Source organism: Camarhynchus parvulus, chromosome 17 (genome assembly GCF_901933205.1).
Source record: "Camarhynchus parvulus chromosome 17, STF_HiC, whole genome shotgun sequence".
NCBI lineage: Eukaryota > Metazoa > Chordata > Aves > Passeriformes > Thraupidae > Camarhynchus > Camarhynchus parvulus.
Genome location: NC_044587.1, coordinates 10,490,293 through 10,512,629, shown reverse-complemented (window position 1 = coordinate 10,512,629; position 22,337 = coordinate 10,490,293). Strand labels below are relative to the sequence as shown.

General features: G+C 50.0%; 1 protein-coding gene across 10 annotated transcripts in view; it reads right to left on the bottom strand.

The window, feature by feature from the left end:
* The window catches only part of ZNF618 (zinc finger protein 618), a 149,229-nt gene that overhangs the window by 50,383 nt on the left and 76,509 nt on the right, over positions 1–22,337 (bottom strand). For 8 of the 10 annotated variants that reach the window (XM_030961657.1, XM_030961661.1, XM_030961658.1 and 5 more), the window contains exons 3-6: positions 19,688–19,944; positions 15,444–15,539; positions 12,345–12,422; positions 5,623–5,661 (exon numbers count right to left, since the gene is read on the bottom strand). In XM_030961657.1, coding sequence (XP_030817517.1) covers positions 5,623–5,661; positions 12,345–12,422; positions 15,444–15,539; positions 19,688–19,944 — 470 coding nt within the window. The remainder of the gene's footprint in view (positions 1–5,622; positions 5,662–12,344; positions 12,423–15,443; positions 15,540–19,687; positions 19,945–22,337) is intronic. The other 2 variants (XM_030961664.1, XM_030961667.1) reach the window with 1 other exon arrangement.

Sequence of the window (22,337 nt, the reverse complement as noted above, 5' to 3'; positions counted from 1 at the left end):
CCTCTTGCCACCCTATTTATCCTTAAAAGCAGTTCTTTTTAACCCTTTGACACTGCAGCAGGTGCTGTGCATCCCTGCCTTCCTCAGGATTTGCTCCTGAGCTGCTCATCAGGCTGTGTGACAAATCCCAATGGCCACATTTTGCTTCTCCTGCAGCCTGAGGATGGTCTGAAACACCCAGATACATCCTCACCTGTGAGATGGTATTTGTGATTTTCAAAAATTACTGCTAAGCAAGGAAAAGGGGCTCAACACAACAGAAAAACCAAGAGATACATAGAAAAATCAGGTTGTGTTATTTGGGATCAGTTGGGATTTTGTAGGATGTGGCCCGGGAGTTTCCAGTCTGTGGGGCTGGTCTCAGTGAGCATTAATGTTCTCTGACAGCTGCTCCTGTTTATGCCAGGATTTCAGGCACAAGAGAAGGAGGCTGTCAGGGATGCTCTGGGCTTACAGACAGGATCTGTAGGCTGGGCTCTGAAGCATCTCCCAAAATGGGGAGGTCACTGGAGAGCTGTGCAGGATTAACCTGCTGCCAGGCTCAGCACTGGGATCTGCTTTTGAGAAACAGCACAAAATCCAGCTGTGCCTCTTGAACAGAACTGCAGGTACACAGAGCAGGAAATGGAGACAGAAGGGCTGGGATCTACCAGCAAACAACCATGAGTGGCCTTCCAGCCTCCAGCAAATGCACCTGAATTGCCATAGGAAGAACTGCAGCAGCCCAGGCAGGGAAGCAAGCAGAGCAGCAGAACTGGCTTGCACTGGAGCTCTTTTTCCACGCTGTTTTCCTGCCCATCCCCCGGATGGTGTCACAGTACAGCCTGGGAGCACAGCCTGCTTTAAACTGCAGCTTGCTTGTGATGGTCCTCAAAAAAGGTGTCACCAGGGAAAAATCACACTCAACCCCCACTGTCAGCAAGCTGTCCTGATTCAGCCAGCCTGACTGACACGCTGGAGATCAAGGCTTCCGAAAGCACCACATCCTGATTCTTCCCACTTTTAACAGTGCTTTATTTAAAGAACCCAGGAATGGCAGGACTCTTCCCTAGAATATCAATCAGCACTGCTCCCCGAGACTCTGGAATTCTCCCCTGGAAGAAGAACATTTATGAAGTTGCAGACCACTAACCAGACACACCTGAAGTTAATGCATCAGCTGTATTTTGAGATACCTTCAGCTTTTAGCAATCCTTCCCTGCCCATTGCCCTGTGCATTTTCTGGTTTCTTTCCCAGGGCACAAAACTGCAATCCAAGCGTTGTGCCCAGCACTAACTGGGCTGCAAGCCCAGGGACCTGCACTTTATTCCATTGACACTCACCCGTTTGTTGCCTCTGGCACACCACTTTCTTTCTGTCCTGCTGCTTCCTGCCTGCCTACAGAATTCCAAACTCCTCTGGGAAGTGACCCCAGACTCAGCCAGGCAAAGGGCTTAGAACTACTATGGACTGGGAGCACTACCTGCTGTATCTGTTAACATTTGGTATTTTGGTATTGAAAGGCCTTTGCTGAGGTGAAATGAGGCAAGTGTCATATTAACATTTGCCAGAGCAACCTGAATTCTGCCCTGGGCTGGTCTGAAGAGGCAGAGCACTGTAAGAAAGAGCAGCAGTGAGCAGGCAGAGCAAAGCTCTGGTGCCTACACACACTCAGGTGAACTTCATGGGCAACTCTAAAACTCAGCTCCCCTTCAAGCTCTGCAAGCCAGTTATGGTTACTCTGAAGACGCTCCTGTACGTAAGCTCCTCTTTCCTACAGAAAAGGACAGCCTGGCACAGTGCAAACACCTGATCAGGTGAGAGGAGCTGCTGCCTCAGTCCTGTCCCTGCCCCCACAGGGCCCTGGCCCCCCTCTTGCCCCTGGGTTTATTCATTGACCTGTCCTGGTGCCAAGAATGTCCTATGGAATGTGAGCAGCAGGAGGGAGACTGTTTGTTCCAGTTTGTAACTCCCCTAAACATGACTGGAATTCCCATGGAGAATGAGAGCGAAGACCCAGCCCAAACACCTTCCCTGAGGACTTCCCAGAGTCCAGAGCAAACCACACAGGCGTATGAGCATCTCAGAAAAGACTTCCAGACTCTTCTATGGGAACAGTCAGTAACCAGGTGTCAAACTAGCCACATCTGTCTAGGAAAAGATATTGAATTGACAATTTTTTTTCAAAATCACCCTCTTCTCTTCCTCGTCCCTGCCAGTTAAAGTTGGTAGCAGTCAGACAAGTCTCTTTAACGCATTAGCACTGTGGGTTGTATTGTTTTCTTCTCTCTCATGTGGGAATTGTGGTCTTGGACCATGAGCCAAGGCTCAAAAAGGAGCTCCCAAAGCCACACAGCCGTGTCCCTGTAAGCACATCCCCTCCTCACCACCACAGAGCTGTGGCTCTTCAAGAATGCGTCCAAAAAAATAAAGGGAGTCCCAGAGACACCATCTATTGACTATAAACCCCAAAGACTGAAAATAACCAACTAAATGCAACAGTTTTTCCTCAAGTGAGTCTTCAAAGTGCTTTCCCAGCTGGAAAGTCTAAACACCACTGTCTCCTCTTTAGGCAGGCAGCGAACAAACAACAGCTCTCAGCTGAGTCCCAGCTGGCCCCACAGTTCCCTTCCTCCCAGGAAGAAAAAGGCCAGGATGGGCCCTCCCCAGGAGCCCCTCTGATCACAGCCCCTCAGGGCTGAAGGCAAGGGCACATTCCAGCACAGCCTCATCCCCCTGTCAGTCCCTCATCCTCCCGCAGCCCAGGCTTGCTCACACACCCAGACTTTGCTTCCCAGCACAGAGCTGGCTGCTCCAGGGCAGCCCAGGGAGCACAGCACAGGAACTGAACCACAGCCCAGGTGCTCTGCACAGGCAGCAGCAGTCACCTGGCACACAATCTGCCTTCACCAACACTTCTTGGGTGACCACTGGTGGCTGTGAGTAACAGCTGGCTCCACCAAGTGACCATGGAGAAAATCTGATCAGCTTTTCCAACTCTGCAGTTTGTGATGTGAACACACATCACAAATGTGTGTAATGTGTTGTCATGTCGTATAATGTAGTTATTATGTGAACTAATCCAGGGCCCCACTGCTGGTCAAGGGACTCCTCACTCACAGGTTCAAGATGGATGTAATCCATGCCCCACAGAGAAGCACAGGAGAGAAAACAACACCTTCCTGTATCCCTTAAACACTGAGAAATTTTGGGAGAGGGCACCAAACCATGCCTGAAGAGACCATGAATATAGAGGTTCCCAATGAGATCGAAATAGCAGAGGAAGATTGGAACAATGCAGACATCTGTAAGAGAGAGGGTGTAAACACCAGACTGGGTCACAGAGAAACAGCAGTGCAGCGGCGGGCAAAGCAAAAATAGCAGGAAAGGAAAGATAAATAAGAAATTCCTAAAATATAATGAGGAGCAAACAGACTGACAAGGAAACAAGAGAGTCATTGAGTGGAAAAATGAGAAGAGACATGCAGAAGCAACAAGGGTAGGCCAGGGATTTAATCCAGCCTCAGAGGGGAAGGCAGAGGGAGAAGAGAGCTGAGTTGTTTCACTGCAGCACAAGGAAGGGGAAGATGGCTCTGTCAGGAAATTACAACCATGTGCACTTAGGCACAGCAGCACTGGCCCAGCAGCCTCACATCCACTCTGCAGGACAGGGGACATGTCCAGGCTGTCCCTCCAGCAGGGCATGGCTATGGTGGATCCTTCTTCCCCCTTCCCTACCCCACCATTCACCAGCTCCCAATTCTGCTGGCTTGGTTTTGCCTCCATCTCTTTCAGCTAGATGAGACTATTTTGGGGTATGAGTGTGGCAGGTAAAAAGTAATTCCTGCACAGGGGATGGGGCTGGACCCTGCACAAAGATGGAAGCATTTCCTGCCCCTTCTACTGCTCCATCTCCAGTGCCACCACAGCATCTCCTTGCGAGCCAGGTGTAGGGGCAGCTGCTTCTCACTTTTCTCTCCCAGACTTCTGCCCATGATGCTCCCTTCTCCCCCTCTCTCCAGGACCCAGACACCACAGAAAAGGCATTTACATCCACAGAAATCCTTCTATAGCTCCAACAACATCGAGTCTGCCCACACAGCAAAGGTGTGAGCCCTCATGTCTTTTTCTCTCTTCGTGCCTCACTCTGCCCTATCTTTTCCAGCCAAAAAAGTTCCCACAACAGGTGGGAAGGGGAGAAGCTGACTTACAGAAAAAAAACCAAATCTCTCTTTGCACAAGGTGGTTCCCAAGCTCTGTCAAAAGTACCCAAGACTCAAACAGCAAGCCCACGATGCACACAGCCTAGCCCAGCACATAGCCATGCCTGCCAGCAAAATTCAGAGCAAGGGAGCCAGGAGATGAGCCTGGAAAGCCTCAAAGTAAGTAAAACACCAACAGGCAGCTGAGCAATGACTGCAAGAGAGACACCAAAGGAGGTGATAGGAGCCTGGGAAGGAGTTTCCACGCACAGAGCTGGACTCAGTCAAGGGAAAGGCTCAGCTGCAGAGCCCAGCCTCCCCTGTGAGCAGTACACTGTGTGTACACACTGATGTGGGATGGCTGCTTGCTACTGAGATATTTCAGCTCAGGACTGAGGATCTCCATTCCCCACCTGCAGTGAAGTCAGTCCTGCTTCCTTTTGCAGACAGAAAGCCAAGACCCCCCTATGCTAATGCCAATTGTTCACTTATCACAGAACACAGTGAAGAAAGAGTTCAGAAAACGTAGTCTGGTTGTACTTTTTATTTTTCTTTACTATTTATCTAACATTTCTATACCCACCCAAGGCAAGTTTGGTGCCTCCAAGCTGCTGTCTGCAACCACCAATGTTGGGAACTTACCCTTCCAGTGGGAATCATGGCTCTCACCTAACACATAGCAAAACCCAGGTGGGCAGAGGCCTCGGGAGATCCCTGGTCTGACCTCCTGCTCAAAGCAGAGTCTGTTCCAAGCTCAGTCCGGGTTACTTGGGACTTTACCCAAACAGCCTCAACCTCTCTTCTCTCCACTTCATGCCCACTATCTCTGAGTTTTTCTCCTGTCACCGGAACTGCCCGGCTCCACCTTCCCCCCACCCCTCACAGCGGCCATGAGCGTGTCCTCAGCTCCCTCTGGTGCCACCTCTGCCCAGCCCTCTCTCAGCCCTGGGCCGGCTCTGGCTCTCCCTCCCCGGGGCTGGGGCACACACCCCAAACTGCAGGTTTAGGGTTTAAAAACCGTACAGGGCTGGACGCCGCTAGAGGCTGGCGGTGGCCTGCCCCTCCCCGGCAAAGGAGGCAGGGGGAGCTCCGCTCATGGTCCCCTCACAGCGCTCGCCGGGCAGCTCCCGGGGCACCGCGCCCCCCTCGCGGGCGGGACAGCGACAACCGTCTGAACTGCTGGCCCCCGTGCCCGCCAGACCCCCAGGCCGTGAGGAGCGGCCCCGCCGTGCCGCAAGAGACCCCGAGCCATGCCCGCCCGCTCTGCCCCGCCGCCTCCCGCCGCCGCCTCCCGCCGCCGCCATCTCCGCGGCGGGGCCGCCCCGCCGGCCGCCTGCGGTACGGCCCCGCCGCAGCCCCGGCCCCGCGGGGCCCTCGGGGAGGGGGACCCCCGCCCGGCCCAGCCCGCACACCCGGCCCCTCGCGCCCCGCTGTACTTACTGCCTTGTGAGGCTCCTTCCCCTGAGGCAGCTTCGGTGTCTGCAAAGAGAAAAAGCAGCGCTTAGATCCGCCGGCCGCGCTGCCCGGCCCCCACCGCCGCCCCCCTCGCTCCCTCGCTCTCCTCTCCGCCGCTCTGCCCGGCCCCTCACGGGACGGAGCGGGCCCTGAGGGGCTCTCCGGGGCTGCGAGGGCAGACATGGCCAACAAGGGCTCGTGGTCATATAATGGTCTGGGCTGGAAGGGACGTTAAAGCCCATCTCGTTCCACCCCCTGCCATGGGCAGGGGCACCTTCCACTGTCCCAGGCTGCTCCCAGCCCTGTCCAGCCTGCCCTTGGACACTGCCAGGGGTCCAGGGGCAGCTCCAGCTGCTCTGGGCACCCTGTGCCAGGGCCTGCCCACCCTCACGGGGAACAATTCCTTCCCTATATCCCATCCAGCCCTGCCCTCTGGCAGTGGGAGCCATTCCCTGTGTCCTGTCCCTCCATCCCTTGTCCCCAGTCCCTCTCCAGCTCTCCTGGAGCCCCTTCAGGCCCTGGCAGGGGCTCTGAGCTCTCCCTGGAGCTTCTCCTCTCCAGGTGAGCACCCCCAGCTCTCCCAGCCTGGCTCCACAGGAGAGGGCTCCAGCCCTCAGAGCAGCTCCATGGCATCCTTTGGACACAATTTTTTAACAGGCAAGTGCTGTGAACCCAGAAAAGTGAACGGTGGACAGTGCACCCAGCTGAGCTCCTGCGGGATTTGGCACAGCCGGCTCCACCACCGTGCCTGCCCTCCACAGGCAGTGATGGCAAAGCCTCCACGAGAGATGGGCCACAAGAATTCCCCCAGGGTGATTCTATCCTGAAGGCAGGGTGATTCTATCCTGAAGATTCTATTACTGAAGGCAGATGGGAAAAGAAGGGAGAGAAAGCTCCCTCCACTGTTGTGTGTGGGACTGCAAGAAGCATACAGCAGAGATCATGTTCAAGCCCTAAATGAATGCAACAGGCAAAGCTGTGAGCTGGAAAACAAACCCCAAAGTTACAAGTCAAGTATCATAAACAATTAGGATTTCCAAGCCAGTTTGAAGTGTTTCATATTCATCCTAAATTACATATACTGTATGTCACATTATCTAATAACGTAAATGCGTTGCAAAATATTCCATATGTCTGTTGGAATGATGCTTACACTGCACTGGAAACCACAGCTACAGAATGGCACAGCGTTTTTGAATTTAAAATTTTCAACTTTAAGTAATGAGCACTGTTTGCCTTTAATTCCCTTATTTCTTAAAAATAATAAAAACAAATGATTGTGAGTTTGTGAATTTGTACATTTCTACTTGATTAACCTGCCTGATTAGATCATTCTTCTAGGCAACACAATTAATTTAGCACAACTTCATAAACTCAGGCCAGATCAGAAACCCTCAGTGATACTGCAGAACCTCGACAGCAAAGCTCAGGATTTTTCCACAGCTGCTACTTGTTTGAATTCTCACCCATCATTCAAGGAAAAGCAGCTATGGCACAATAGATTTATGCAAAATGCTGTCCTGGTGTTCACAAGCAACAGCATGAACAAATCATAAAAGATATGCACTATTTAAATTGCTTTAAAAAGTACTTTAGTCAAATTTAACAAGAATCAGGCAACACGCAAATTTGAGGAACAGCCATTTCTGAACTGTGTCAAGAAATGTTGTTACTCTTAGTCATAGACAGACTTAAAGTATTCATGAATTTAAAAATTACCAACTAAAAATCCCCTTACAGCCCATTCCATATCACCTTTGAGGTCAGACCAAGTAATTCCAGTTGTGAAACAAAAGACAAATTTCTGAGAAAGTTGCAAAAGTCAGTAAGAATAGGGAGGTGGGCAGGGAAGCTGGAAAACGGGCTAGTTAACTCCTCTGTCCCAAGAAGCTTTCTGCATCTCATATGAGTGTCTGCTGCAGACTGGGAAATGTGCATGGGAAAATGGATCTTGAGATGCAGGGCAGAGGGCAAAAAACCTCCCCAAAATAATGTGATACTCTCAGTAACAAATAAACAAATGAACCTCAACTTTCCATGGCTCAGGAACACCATCTCTCCTCAGGGATGGTTATTCCTCTACTAGTTTTCTACTCCTCACCTCAAAGTCCTTTCAGCGACAAAACCACTTTAACTCAGACTCCAAAAAATGTGCACTTTGGAAAAAAGCATTTTTCCATATTCACCATTTGAATGAGTCATCTTCCTTTTCATATTTTTTGAATTGAGCAGAACCCATTCTTGGAAAACATTAATCTGAAACTTGAAAAGCTTTGAGAAGTTTTTAACTGGTGAAACTCAAAACTTGGCCTAAAGAATCCAGCCCTGCTCAGAGCATCCAGGATCTGTTCTGGTGAGGGCAGCTCAGCCCTCGGCTGGCACAGTCCTGTGGGGAGGACATGGAGAGCTGAGGGGCTTGGAGGGAGGCAATGCAACAACTTATAATGTAAATAAATAATAATGAAAAACAACTTGAGCAAAATCATCAGTCAGCCCAGAAAAGCTTATCTGGAAACAGAGAACTTCCACCAATTCTTGGGTTAGAGGCGATATATCCTGCGAGGGTTAAACTTGAGCCTTGCTATTTTCTTTCTTTGCTTTTGGAAGAATTCTCCTTTGGGTACAAATTTTCCTTGCTTGGCCTCAGCCCAGAGGTTTATAAATTTGCTGTTTGAAAGTCTAATAAAGCAATTTCAGCCCTTTTTTTTTTTTGGAGTTATCTAAAAGTGAAATAATTTTCCTGACTCAAAACATGCAGATGCTTTGCTACTCATGTTGCTTAAACACGACCCAACTGTACAAAGCAGAACTTCCTAGCTGACTAACTCCTGAAGGCAATCCAAACCTTTTAATGACCTGAAAAACCCCACACAGCTAAAATAAAAGCACTGTAAGCAAAACATTTTTAAGCCCTGGGTTGCGTGTAGGCGAAGCAGTAACATTTGGGACAGAGCCTTCCATCGGCACCGGGAACACGCAGCCCCTCCGCTCCAGCTGAACTCCAGCAGGAGAAGGAGCCGGGATCCTGCAGGGCTGCAGAGCAGCTCACAAAGGAGCCTTTCAGCTCCACAACATAACTTTTTTGTTTGGTTTCTTCTTTATTTTATTTGTGAGTTTTGGGGAGGCAAAGGGGAAGGAACACAACCTTTTCCTTTGTCCCTCGATGAAACATAGCAGGGAAATTTCTTACCTACGTTTCTGGTTCTTTGCAGAACCGTTACACGGGGATTTCCATGCCTGGATCTCGGCTTTCGGGGGAAAGCAGAATGGGAACTTGTTCCTGCAAGGCAGCACGTCCTGAAGCAGAGCTGCCTCAGCCCTTCTGCAAACTGCCAGAGCGGTCGCTGCCTGAAATTCTCCAGCCAATGTTCAGCACCACAGGGAAGGCTCAATAAACAAAGAAAATGCCCTGTTTTATAACATAAACTCCCCTGATTCTGAAGGCAGACAAGAAAAGAAATCAGCCTCAAGAACACGGGTCACCTCCAACGCAGCTTGTCTGCCACAGAGAGCTGCAGTGGAGGCAGGTGCAGCTATAAAAAAATCCAGAAAATTTCTCAAAAAAATGCTCATTGCAAAGAAAAATGTGATGTTGCCAGGGCGAAACTCTTCATGTGGAAATGAACAGCTCAAAGGATGAGAAGACAGCAAGTTCTGCACAGGGCAAAACAAGCAGTGGATAAGGACGGATTGACTGCACGAGCAGAGAGGGTTACAGACCTTCCCCCTGCTGTAAGGCTCAGGTGGGCCCTGGACACAGAAACCAGCTCAGAAATAACCCAGATCAAAGCAAGGACAACTAGGGGCCCGCAAACCTTGCATTTTGTGTCACTGAGTGGTGACAGCCAGGCTGATGACACAAATGTTTTGTTCTGCCACAGAGGTCCAAAGCAGATCAACACCAGTTCCTCTGCTCTCTCCTGGCCTGAGCTTTTTCTGTCTCCTGCTCTGTCCCCTACAGCACCATGCCAGGGGCTATTAGTGACACAGACAAGCAGAGAGCAGAGGCCTGGGATGGGGTGTGTCCTTCAGCAAATCACAAACAGCAGCTATTGCTGCTGGAATGGACCAAAAACCTAAAGAGAAGAAAAGGGACTCAGTTTGTTCTAGCTCCTCTGATGCTGAGCTGGGAGTCTCCCAGGATCAGTCCAGCTTTGGGAAAGGCAGATGTTAAGTGACTGATGGCTGGCCAGACCCTGGGAAAACCATGGCTGGCACCATCCTGCCAAGAGGGAATCCAGGTTCTGCCACTGCAGTCCAGCTCCTCCCTTTCTGCCCAGCCAGAAAGAAATGACTGAAAGATTCAGGACTGGAGTTTCTGGCAGCTGAGAACTGCACGGACTGGGCCAAGAGAGCTCACATTGCAGTGCTTCGAGGAAAGCAGCCCTGGGAGAGCTGGCTGCCAGTGCCCTGGCACTGGATCTGAGACACAGACTGGAGATCACTGGAGAACAGGAACGTGCAGGGTTACACCCTCAGTGCAGCCATCCCACCACGTTATCCTGTTTGTCCCCTGGGGCAGCACCAGCCCCTTCTCCTCTGTGAAGCCTTGGGCAATAAAAGCATCTTTCACAAAAATCCCCTTCATTCCTGCAGTCTTCTGCCATCCCAGCACCATTCCTGGTCCAGTCCATGCACAGCTCACACTGGATAATACCACACAGGGCTTTCCTCCAAAAAATACTTCCTTCTTTTTTCCTACCCATCCTTAACCTTTCACTGCAGCCAGGCACACTCTGCCCAGTGCCTCAGCTCCCTGGGAGAATCCCACTGCCAGAACTGCATCATGTTTGCAGTTTCATTTCTTGCTGAAGAGTGTAGATGAATAAATAACTCATTTGTATTTTTATTGTCTTAAAGCAATTCAAATGCACTTTAAATGTAACTACTACACGAATCCACTTACAGTAACAGAAACCAACACTTTCTAAGTATCACAGATATAAATTCTGCTTCTCCATCACTGATGTGAGAATTAGTGATAAATTTCCACATTCAGAATTTTGAAAATTTTCGTCTTCTGCAACTACACATGACAAAGACCTTGGAAGCAAAAGGTAAAGTCATGTTTCCACTGAGTTCATGTCAAAACTATGGATATCAAATGTACAGGTGTATGTTGATGCACCCCTATAATTTAATATATTGCTTAATTTTATTATCAAAATATAAATGAATACAAATTAATTAGATCACACACTAGGAGGTGACATCATACTAACAGAGCTCCTAAAATTCCAGCTGAATCAAAGATCCCATGGTGCTTGGGGAAGTAAAATAAAAGCAATCCTTGTCCCACATTTAAATACTACAATTATTATTGCAAAATTGTTGCAATGCTGTGATGTAATGGTGAAGCATATCCCTGTTATTTTAGGATTTTTTTCCTTAAGCTGCAGAGTGAAGCTACTTGAAGCTACATTTAAAGGACTTTAAGGAATTTTGTTGGTATTTAGAAAAGAAATACCAGCATGGAAAAACAATTCTGTGTATCCAGAAGTACAGAAGCAGCTCTGTGATATTAAACAGCACACAAGGAATATGCAACCATGCAATTAAGGATCTGTTATGAGACTGTGACAAACTCTGAACACTTCTCAGCTGTGCTTGTGCTGACCTTTGAGAGTTTGAGCATTTAAAACTTAATATTAGCCTTCATCATTCCTGGATTTTCAACTACTGGTTACACTTGAGGAGCTAAAGCAGATGCTCCTGCCAGCCTGGCACAGTGACTCCAGTGCTCGCCTCAGGGACAGGAGACAAGCCCAGAGAAATGCTCAGGAGCTGGTTTGCAGTCCCTGCTGTTCTGGTATTTCAGAGCTCCAAATCCTGCAAACTACACTTTGATTGAATAAACCACCTCAAACTTTCACACTTCTGCAATTAAGCAACATTGGATTGCTCAGTCTTACAGAAAACCCAGATCAAGCCACTCCTGACCAAGCACAAGACCTTTCACACACACAGTGCATTTGGGAAGTGACCTCAGCTGACACAAGGGGCACAGGGGCAGCTCAACGAGCATTTTGATTTGAACATAAAAATGCAGCAGTCACAATGCCCATATCTGATTTATATCCTCCCAGGCTGACTTCTCAGGGGTGGATGGAACTCCCAGCTGGGCAAGAGCACAGAGCACCGCAGGGAGATACCACCACACTGCTGGCACTGGGACCTGCCAAGCAAAACTCTGTGATCTGAGCTGCCCCTGCACACAGGGATGCCCTCGACAGCTCTGGGCAGTAAATACTGCCCTGGACACAGGAGCTGCTCCTGACCTGGGGAGAAATATTGCTGGAGTTCAGAGCCATAAAGCTGAGACAGCCCCAACGTTTACCACTGAGCCCCTCTCAGTGGGACAGCCCAGAGAAGAATTACTGGTGACCAGGGAAGCAGCAGAGAACCTTCAAGACCTTCCTGAAAATAGACCTAAAATCACAGAATATCCTGAAGGGAACCCACCAGGATCATCCAGATATCCAACTCCTGTCCCTGCCCAGCCCCCCACAGCCCCACCCTGTCCATCCCTGGCAGCGCTGGCCAAAGGCTCCTGGAGCTCTGGCAGCCTCGGGGCCGTGCCCATTCCCTGGGCAGCCTGGGCAGCGCCAGCACCCCCTGGGGGAAGAACCTTGCCCTGAGCTCAGCCTGACCATCCCCTGAACCTGCGTTATCCCAGGATTCCCGAGACTGCAGCAGGACTGAGATACCTCTGTGTGCTCGCACATGGGTCTGGAAACAGTTGTAATACTTGTACTTCTTCCCACATATTCCACACTCGTAAGACCCTGAAAAACAAGAGAGAGAAGCACACATCACCATGAGAGATCAGGGAAAACAGCCTCCCTGCACACTGGTCCATAAACTGCGAAGCAAAAGGGTGCACTTGACAGCAAAGTAATTTTTGGACGGTTCATGGAGATAAATGCAGGAAATCACTATCCCAGACACTATTCTGTCTGTCAGCCTTATTTAAGATTCCTTGGCATATTACCCTGAACTTACATTTTCAGTGTATCTTTTTAACTTTGCTAACGTGAAAGGGCCACTCTCAAAATAGCCTGACTTATAATTTTATAATAATGACTAATGTTTCCTATGGACAGAAATAACCTTGAATTACTTTTCAGTAAGTTCCTAGTAGCTGGGAAAAAATCCTTTCCAACTGAAAAAAGAAGGCAATATGTTATCTTGAGGCCTGGAGTTTTCAAAATTTCTCAAGAAATGCACAATGTACAAATTTCCCAAGAAACCCACAGAGATTTGGTAAATATCCACCCAGAGGAAACCAAATAGATACAAATAGAATTTTTGCCCTTTTTAAGGAAAAGCACATGACCACAGTAGTCCCTCTTCTCAATTTGTGTCTCTAATTCCAGAAAACACACATGTGCAAACAGTCATTTGAAATGAAACCAGAGGAAAAGAGCTGGGAGAACCATTTGTAATGATGAAGTTATGCCATGAATTTAGACTCTTTTGTTATGGAACAGGCAGACAGAAATTTCCTTAGATTTGTTACTTGAGTTGATACAATCTCTTTTTTTCCTACTTGACTTTGTTGCACACTCTATAAATTCAGAGTGTGAACTTTCCAGCCTCTTATTTGCAGAATACACTGCATTTCTTAACTGTCCACCAGAGCTGTGGAACTGGGATCCCCTTGGTGCTCTTTGGAGAGGGTGAGAGAGAGCATCACTTGACTGAAGAGGAGGTGGGAGAAAAAAGGGCTGAATGAATTTGGTATGAATGCAGAATTTCATTTCCATGCACCTTTCCTCACACAACCTTGAAACAATCTTTTCCTGACCATGCCAAACAGCAAAACTCAGGGAGGAGCCACAAACAAGAACAAAACCATTGACACACACCCAGATAAACATTCCCAAATGCATTTCACAGCAATACTCACCTGGAGCTACTCAAAGTGAGCTCTAGCCAGGAACAAACCCAGGGTGCTGTCTGAACACACTATGCTCACGGTCCTTTTTCCCCTTCCCATGTCCCATTCTTACAACTTGGGAAGAAATCACCCCCCTTAGAGTGTCAGAGCCCTGAACTCCCTGCCCATCACTGATAGCACCACCTGGGGCTGTGTCCTGGGCTGGGGAGGCTCCTTTGTCACTGATGTTGGAAGAGGCCACTTGCCACAGTCCGATACACCAGAGTACCCAGGTGAAAAAATGCTCCCATATTCTGATAGCACAGGCACTTGGCTGTATCTGATCTGCTCCAGAGCATTTTTATTATCCTAGCTCACTGTGTTTTATATAGATACTCAGCTGTGGGACAGTCACCACCTGTGGTCACTCCACACAGGCTGCCTAGTGAAACCCGGGCTGTCAGCAGGTCAGCAGCATCTGCCAGCCCTCACTCACTCCCATGCTCAAGGATTGATTCTTTTCACCACCAACCTCCACAATTCTCTTATGAGAACTCTTGGAGCTGGAGCCCCAAAGCAGCAGATGAGAGCTCACCATGCCCTGGGCCCTGCAAACAGGAGCCCTGAGCACAGCTGAGGTTCAGCTGAACCAACAGCAGGATGTGACTGATGCCCACCCACATCCCAGCAGTGCTGGCTGCACACGGAGCACTGGGAAGAGTTGGAATGGCTCCAGAGGAGGCCACTGAGTTAATCACAGGGCTGGAGCCCTCAGAGCCCCTGCCAGTGCCTGAAGGGGCTCCAGCAGAACTGGAGAGGGACTGGGGACAAGGGATGGAGGGACAGGACACAGGGAATGGCCCCCACTGCCAGAGGGCAGGGATGCATGGGATCTTGGCAATTAGGAATTGTTCCCTGGCAGGGTGGGCAGGCCCTGGCACAGGGCGCCCAGAGCAGCTGGGGCTGCCCCTGGATCCCTGGCAGTGCCCAAGGCCAGGCTGGACAGGGCTGGGAGCACCTGGGACAGTGGGAGGTGTCCCTGCCATGGCAGGTCCCTTCCAGCCCAAAGCATTCTGTGATTCTGTGAGTTGGTGCAAACAGGTCAAACACAGTGAGGGGCTCTAGGCTGCATTTCCTCCCCCATTTTTATTGTATTTCCTACTTCCTCTGGAGAGTCTATGGCACATAAATGCACTGTGCAGCTCTCCAAGAAGGTCAGCTGTGCAGATAACTGTGCAGTGCCTTCCCTGGGCACTGTGAACCCCGGCAGAGGCTGCAGCCCTCGTGCAGGGGCTGTGCAGGACACCAGGGGCAGGAACTGAGGGACCATGTGTCCCAGGCCAGGGCTTTTGTGCAGGTGTCCTGGAGCTGCCAGGTCCCAAGTGGAACCCAGGGAAGGTTGGAGTCAGCTTTGAGGGGGACACCTGCACTCACCCTCTGCCCACAGGTGGTAGAGCAGTGGCCCAGGAGCACAGGGACTTGGGGAGGGTGTGAGGGAGCTGTGTTACAGACCTGAGGCAGAGCCACAGCTCGCAGCCACAGCTCAGCAGCCACAGCTGTGTGCTCAGCTCACCACAGGCCCTTATGTTAGAGAAAGGAGGAGTGACTTGCCACTGTGTTGTTAGAGGGGAGGAAAGGTGAAGAAGAGGAAGAAGGACATCACTGTGTGTTAAGGCCTCGCAGAGAACATGCCCAGGTGGCCTTGGACACCAGCAGTGAGGTCCTTGTCACTCAGGGTGTGTCATGCAGGTCCCAGCTGTGGCAGCAGGAGGGGAGGTGGGGAAGGTTTGGGGTTAGTTGGTGCACTCAGGTGGGCCAGGCTTTTCCTGAGCCTTGCAGCTGGAATCTGGGCAATGCACCCATTGCTTCCAGAGCTTCCTTTGCTCCCTGAGCCCTGGTTAGACTTTCACACCCTTCCATCACATACCGGACGTGTATCTCAATGCATGGTCAAAAATCCAGGTCCCTGAATATCGATTTCGTGTATATCCAACGGAAGAGTCACGTTCCACTGCTTTTCCATCTAAATTGTGCAAAAAGAAATCAGAAAAAAGCCCTTAAAGTGGATGCATTTCCAAGGAATAATGATGGCTGAAGCCTATTAAAAATTTCCAAGACCCATCTGTCCCTGTGGCTTCCTGACAAGATGTCAGAGGTCTCACAGAATTTCTTAAGGCTTCTGCAGTACTATTTTACCTCACCAGGGAGAATCCAAAGTGCTCTTGAATTTCATATGCTGAGCAGCTCAGCAAGTGAAATATCAGCACCATGGCATGAACCCAATGTGTGCATGGGAGGTGGACAGAGAGGCTCAGAGCAGAAGGATTCTCTCTTCACTCTGTCTCAGAAACATTTCTGATTTAATGCATTACTGGAAAAGTCCTCTCCAAAATGTTCCTTGTAAAGCACCAGATTGGGAGAGCAGATTGAGAGCTTAAGGAGTCTTGTATCAAACTTCTCCTGATCAGCTCACAGATAACTCAGTCTTCCAGGACACAAATACTGATCTGATGCTATTCCCAACAGGAGGAAATGATCCATATCTGATAAACAGTCTCCCCCTCCTTCTCCCCAGTTACAACACAAGTGCCCTTTGCTTTTCCTCTCCTCTCCAGACAGCTCCATGGGACTTCTGTGCCTGTCTGCCCTGACTTCCCTGCCCTGAGAAGTATCCATGTGCTGTGGCTCTTCAAGTGCCCTGGCCTGAGGTCAGCACGTGAATTTTGCAGAAGAAAGAAGAAAAGAACAGGAAATGTGGCAGCCCTGAGCTGTGCAGGGCAGGAACCCCCACCCCAGGGCTGGGACACCCGGGGTACTCTGGGGGTCTAGGGGGTGCAGGGGGGAGCAGGGGATCCACAGCAGCTGCAGCTGACAGGAGCCAGCTGAGAGCCAACTTCTCCACTGGCTTCCTCTGCTTGGGATGCCAGAGAGGGACCCCACAGGACTGAAAGACTTCTGTGGAAAAGCAGCTGAGAGGAAAATGGTCCAAACCCACAAACAGCTCTTTGGCTGGGGACTGTGGCCACTGTCCCCAACCATCCCACCCAGTACAGCCCCTTCCAGCCCCCACAAGGTTTGGGATGCCCCACATGGATGGAGGCAGAGTCTGGAGTGCCGGGAGAGACAGGAGCTGGTGCAAACAAGAGGCAAAAACCACAAGGTCTGTTTGATGTAAACACTGCAAGGGAATAGCAGCAACTGAGCTGGGAATCCCTTTTATAAATTGCTCCAAGTACCAACTAAAATATAAATAGAGCAGATGTGTGACTCAGAAAAGAGACGTAAATCTTGTAATGTGCATTTCAGCCACATCCCAAGGCCGAGCCCTGCAGGAAAACTGTCACTTGGAGCCACATGTGCCCTTCAGCACCATGGTCCCAGCTCAGACACATCCCCCGTTTAACCAACTGTCCCCAGCACCCCCTGAAGGGAAACAGGCTGGGGGTTGGCAATTCCACACAGGAGAGGGGTTCATTCACTCCTGAGTCACCACTTCATCAGGATTTGCTATAAAAATAACCATTTTCAACACCTCCAGTCTGAACTGCCCCGATGAAGGTGAATTAAATCCTACCAAAGCCTTGCCTGTCTGCATGGAGGAGGGGATTCAGATCCAGGGCTCCCAGATCCCAGGGCAAGGAAAGCTCCTGGAAGTGCTGGGAGCAGCAGCACAATCACAAAGCCTTTGCTTCAGAGGCAGGAGGCACCAGCAGCATCAGCAGGTCACACTTCTGGGCTGCTCCAGTGCAGCAGCTGGACTGGCCAGTGAAGAGCTGCAATGGCCAGTGGAACAGCTGGAATGGCCAGTGAAGAGCTGGAATGGCCAGTGGAGCAGCTGGAATGGCCAGTGAACAGCTGGAATGGCCAGTGGAGCAGATTCCTGGTGTGAGGTACCCTGGTGTGTGCAGAGATGGGCACAATGCCCGTGTGTCATTCCCATGGGGGACGGAGGGGACCAGGTGCCAGAGCTGAGCAAACACAAGGAGCTGGGCACCACAGGCTGTGCACACAGCACAGGACCTGATGGTCAGACAGGAGTTATTCAGAGCCACCTCCCCAAAAATGAGGGCCATGTGAATGGCAGACAAGGGCACTTCTAGGGCTCTGTTCACAAAGGAATTGGCACCAACCCCATCACCTTCAGACCAAACTGCCTTTAAAGAAGCCCAGGCTTTACAATGACCAATACAATGTGTGTTCCACTAGAAAATGCCCTTCCAGACAGAAACTCTCCAGTTTATATGGCTTTCAACCACCACTTGTGACTGGTCAGTGAGTCTGTCCTTCTCCCCACAGTGTCCACACATTGTGAGTGTCCCCTTCACACCAGTCTGTCCCCAACACTCTCCACAGGGACAACACAGAATCACAGAACCATGGACCAGCCCGAACTGAAAGGACCCACAAGGACCACCCAGCCCAGCCCCTGTCCCTGCCCAGCCCCCCCACAACCCCACCCTGGGCATCCCTGGCAGCGCTGGCCAAAGGCTCCTGGAGCTCTGGCAGCCTCGGGGCCGTGCCCATTCCCTGGGCAGCCTGGGCAGTGCCAGCACCCTCTGGGGGAAGAACCTTGCCCTGAGCTCCAGCCTGAGCTGCCCTGGCCCAGCCCCAGCCATGCCCTGGCTCCTGTCCCTGTCCCAGAGCAGAGATCAGAGTTGTCCCTTGCAAGGAGCTGCAATCCCTGGTGAGCTCTGCCCTCAGTCTGCTCTGCTGCAGCTGAACAATCCCAGTGCCCTCAGCAGCTCCTCACTGGCTTCCCCTCCAGTCCACCCAAGTCAGCCAAGAGCAAAAGCCCCCTCCCCACTGCACAGCAATGCAGCCAAGCTCAGCTAAAAAGCAGCATTGCCAGGGGACACCGACTGCAGAGCAGCTGCTGCTGCCCAGCCAGGAGCTGTGAGGAGAAGACGGTCCTGTGGGACAGACACCCAAGGTGCAGATGCTTTCACCAAGGGCTGGTGGCCGTGGCTGGACAAGAAGCTCCCATTGCTGCCCATCAGTCATAGCTCCATCTCTCCCTCCCAGGGCAGCAGGGATGCTTTTCAGCTTTGCCCATGTAAGGATCAAGAGTTGCAGAGGCACAAAAACTCTGAAAATACACAGAGTATTTCTTCCAAATTGTAAAATCTTTATGTCAGAAATAGTTCTGGACTTCTTAGGCTTTCCCTAGACCTGCACAGACAGCACTGACCTCCTGCCCTGCTGTTCTTAGTGGCTGTACTGTGCTGGAAAGGAGGACAGGAAGAACAACGATGCTTCTGAGACAATCACCAGCTAAGGACCTCTCCTGGGTTTCTTTCCAGCAGTATGGATAATGATCAACAAAACCCAGAAGAAAATGCAACATCAATTCCTCTTTTCTCTCCTCCTGCAGGACAAACCAACCCCAAGTGCAATGCTGGCCAGCTCAAATCAGCCTTCTCCTGAGTCCCTTAAAGGAAACCTGGTCCAACTGCTCTTCCTTCTTTTTATTAGCAAGTGCCTTTGGATCTCAGAGACACTGCAGGTACCTGCTCCAGGCCAGGGACAACAGAGACAGTGCAAGAGTGTGCTTTGCCAGGTTCCCACAGGAAGCCCCTTCCCTGGAGCAGGAGGAGAGGACAGTTTGATGTTCACAGAAAAAAGAAAAAGCTTCTTCTCATCACAGCAGGAGGTGAGGTGGGGACAGGAAGCACTGTTTTGAACAGGGGACACCACAGCCAGCCCAGAGTCAAAAGTATTCCCACAACTGAGAAGTGATCAGGAAAACAAACAAACAGCAACCTGTAAAACCTGCTCTTGAGCTCAGACTCATTTACGGAAAGCATCCACATTCCTCAGCGCAACTTTCCTCAAAACATGTCATCAGGTTCTCAGGCTTTCCTTTCCAAGTTCCTCATCTGTGTCAAACACACCCCCCAGCCCTGGGCTCACCAGGTGCTGCAGGTGACTGATGGGCAAGTCCCTGAACATGCCAAAAGAAGAGAAGGAGCTTTTTCTTTCAGATCTTGGCTGAGCCTTTAGGGGCAGCCAGATGCAAACAGACACAGAAGGTCAACAATCCTGAGCCAGGACCCCAAGACTGATGTTCACCCTGGCTCTGGTCCCTCCAGCAGAGCTGAGTGTCCAGGCACAGCTGTCCAGAGCGTCCCCCTGTCCCCACAGCCCCTGAGGGAATGGTGGCCCGTGCCTCACCGAGCGTCTGCTGGTTGCGCACGCCGCCGATGACCACGCAGATCTCCGCAGGCACGTCCCCCGGCCCGTCCTTGATGTTCTTCTTGGAATCTTTGGTGTCATCCTGCCAGATCACCTCCTCGATGTAGTCATCTGGTACCTCTGTCTTCACTTTCACCTCAGTCATCATTCCAGCCTCTTCACTGGGGGAGGACTGAGATGTCACCGAGTCGGAGCCCTCGGCTTTGGGGCTCTGCGGGCTCCTCTTCAAACACTCCCTGAGGGGGAAAGAGAGGAGACAATGTGAATCCTCAATGCCAAGTGCTCTTTTTGTCATCACCAGGACCTAATTCAAGGTGCTCTGGTTTATGCAGGTTATTTAAAAGAAGTATATTAATGTATGTCTGCCATACATGGTAAGTAATTAAAATTTAACTGGACAAAAGTGATAAAATAATTTGCTAGTAATGAAAATAACCTTAATCATCACAAACAACAATAGTGCTCATAAACACACTGGACCCCTAAAGAAGAGCACAGAACTTGCCCTGTTACCAGCAGGCCATGGGCACAGCTCCAGCAGTTCTGCCTGCAGGTGTTTTGCCAACGCTGGTCCATACACACAAAGCCATATTCTCCTGTGGCACTTGGGGACATGGGTCACTGGTGGACCTGGCACTGCTGAATTCAGTTTGACTTGATGATCTTCAAGATCTTTTCCAACCTAAACGAGGCTATGATTCCCTGACATTTTTAATTTGGAGCAATCTCCACCCTCCATCGCATCCTCTCTTTTATCCCTTCAAGCAACCTGACATCCCCTGGTATTCAGAGGCTTTACTGAGCATACGCAGTGCTGATCAAAGGGGATCATCTGGAGGATGAGGATATTTAGGGAGACTACCACGTTATGGACAGATACAACTGTTTGGGATGATTGGGAGAGCCTAATAGAGGGGGAAAGGCAGAGGGGCTCCACTCTGCTCAGACCAGGTTAAATAGCACGTGTTTTCATCTGGGAAAGAAGAGCTGGGAATTCTAGGAGAAAACAATCTAAACAAATATTCAAAACCCCTTAAGAAAAAGAAACTGGACACCTCAAAGCTGTAAAACAACATCAACAGGTGCTGTGGTGGCAAAAGGCAAAGGGGGTGTGAGCCCACCAGACAAGGATGTGGGAATAAGCCAGTGGAGCTCCTTTAGCAGCACTCATTATGGACCCCCAATTTTTTATACTGGTTATTAATACACTCCACCATGCAATACAAAGATAAAATAATTGCTGGTTCAGTTTGTGCAGAAATCAGAACTAAATATATAATGGCTCAGACTACCCAGAAACAGAAACCCCTGTGACATATTTAGAGTCATGTAAACACTGGGAACAGCCAAAGGTATTTGAAAATGTTTTAAGCAGAAGTAACAAAATAAAATGAAAAATAGGCTGAACTTATGGATGATCATTAGATTGTGCAACAGTGACAGAGAAAAAAATCCCATTGCTTGGAACATCATAAAGTTTGTCAGGACAAAGTATGAATTACAGTGTTAGAGAACCAACACCTGCAGTGGGTTCTGACACAGGTCATGGAGCTCACAGAGGAACCAGGATGGTGCAACTGGAGGTGAAAGTGTGGAGCTCCTGGGAGGACAGGGATGAGGGGAGCAGAGGAACAGAGAAAACAATACTCCAGTAATTACTGCCCAACCTCCCACACGGACATGGAGTCACTATTTCAAACTGGGTCAGGCACATCCTATTGCCAGAGATTTTATTATTCATCCCTTCATTCTCATTATGGAATGAAATGTACAATTAATAGCCCCAAACAGAGAGAATTAGCCTTGACCTGTCTTCCCACTCATTTCCTGCCTTCTCACACATACTCCCCCCTGCCGTGCTCCCAAAATCATACAGGGCTCTTACAAGTGAGAAAGATGGATTGAGACAGAGAAGAAGTGGTTGAGAACCAGACAGGCTTTATGGTAATATTATTGGGTGTGGTACAGGCCCATCCATCTCAGCCACCAGGGCATGGCTCAGCACCCTTCCAAGGGAAGGCAGTGAGCACAGAATACTCAGGGATCAGCAAAGAGTGGGATTGATTGCAGATCAATCAAACCCAGAGGGTGTGAAATGCAAAACACTGATAAAGGCAACAATAAGGTAGATAGGAAAATCTTTCCTTCCTCAGCCAGGGCTGTGGAGGAAGATCAAAGGCAGCCAGGGCAGTTCCCTGGGAGGCTGGAGGTGGGAGAGGCACTGAGAGCTCAGTTATCCATGGCACAGCCAGGGACCTGCCAGTTCTGGGCAAAGCAACAGGAAAATCCAGGCGTCAGCCAAGTGATCTGGGATTAGAGCTGATACCAGTGAGACTGAGGCTAGAGCCTTCTGAGGAGATTATAAAAGGGGCAAGAATACAATGACTTTCTGATGATGCCAGCTTTGCCTGGGTCACATTCAAACACAACCCAAATCAGCAACAGGCCCTGTGCTGCAAGGCAAAGCTGCTCTCCATGTGCACTGCTCCTGAACAGAGAGGCATTTCCACAGGACTCCTGGAATGGTTGATGTGGGACAGATTGATTCATGCTCTGGAATTAAATTAAACACCACTGTTGCTAAAAATTATGGGTGGAGCCATGGAGGGGTGGAGAGCAAAGCTGTGAA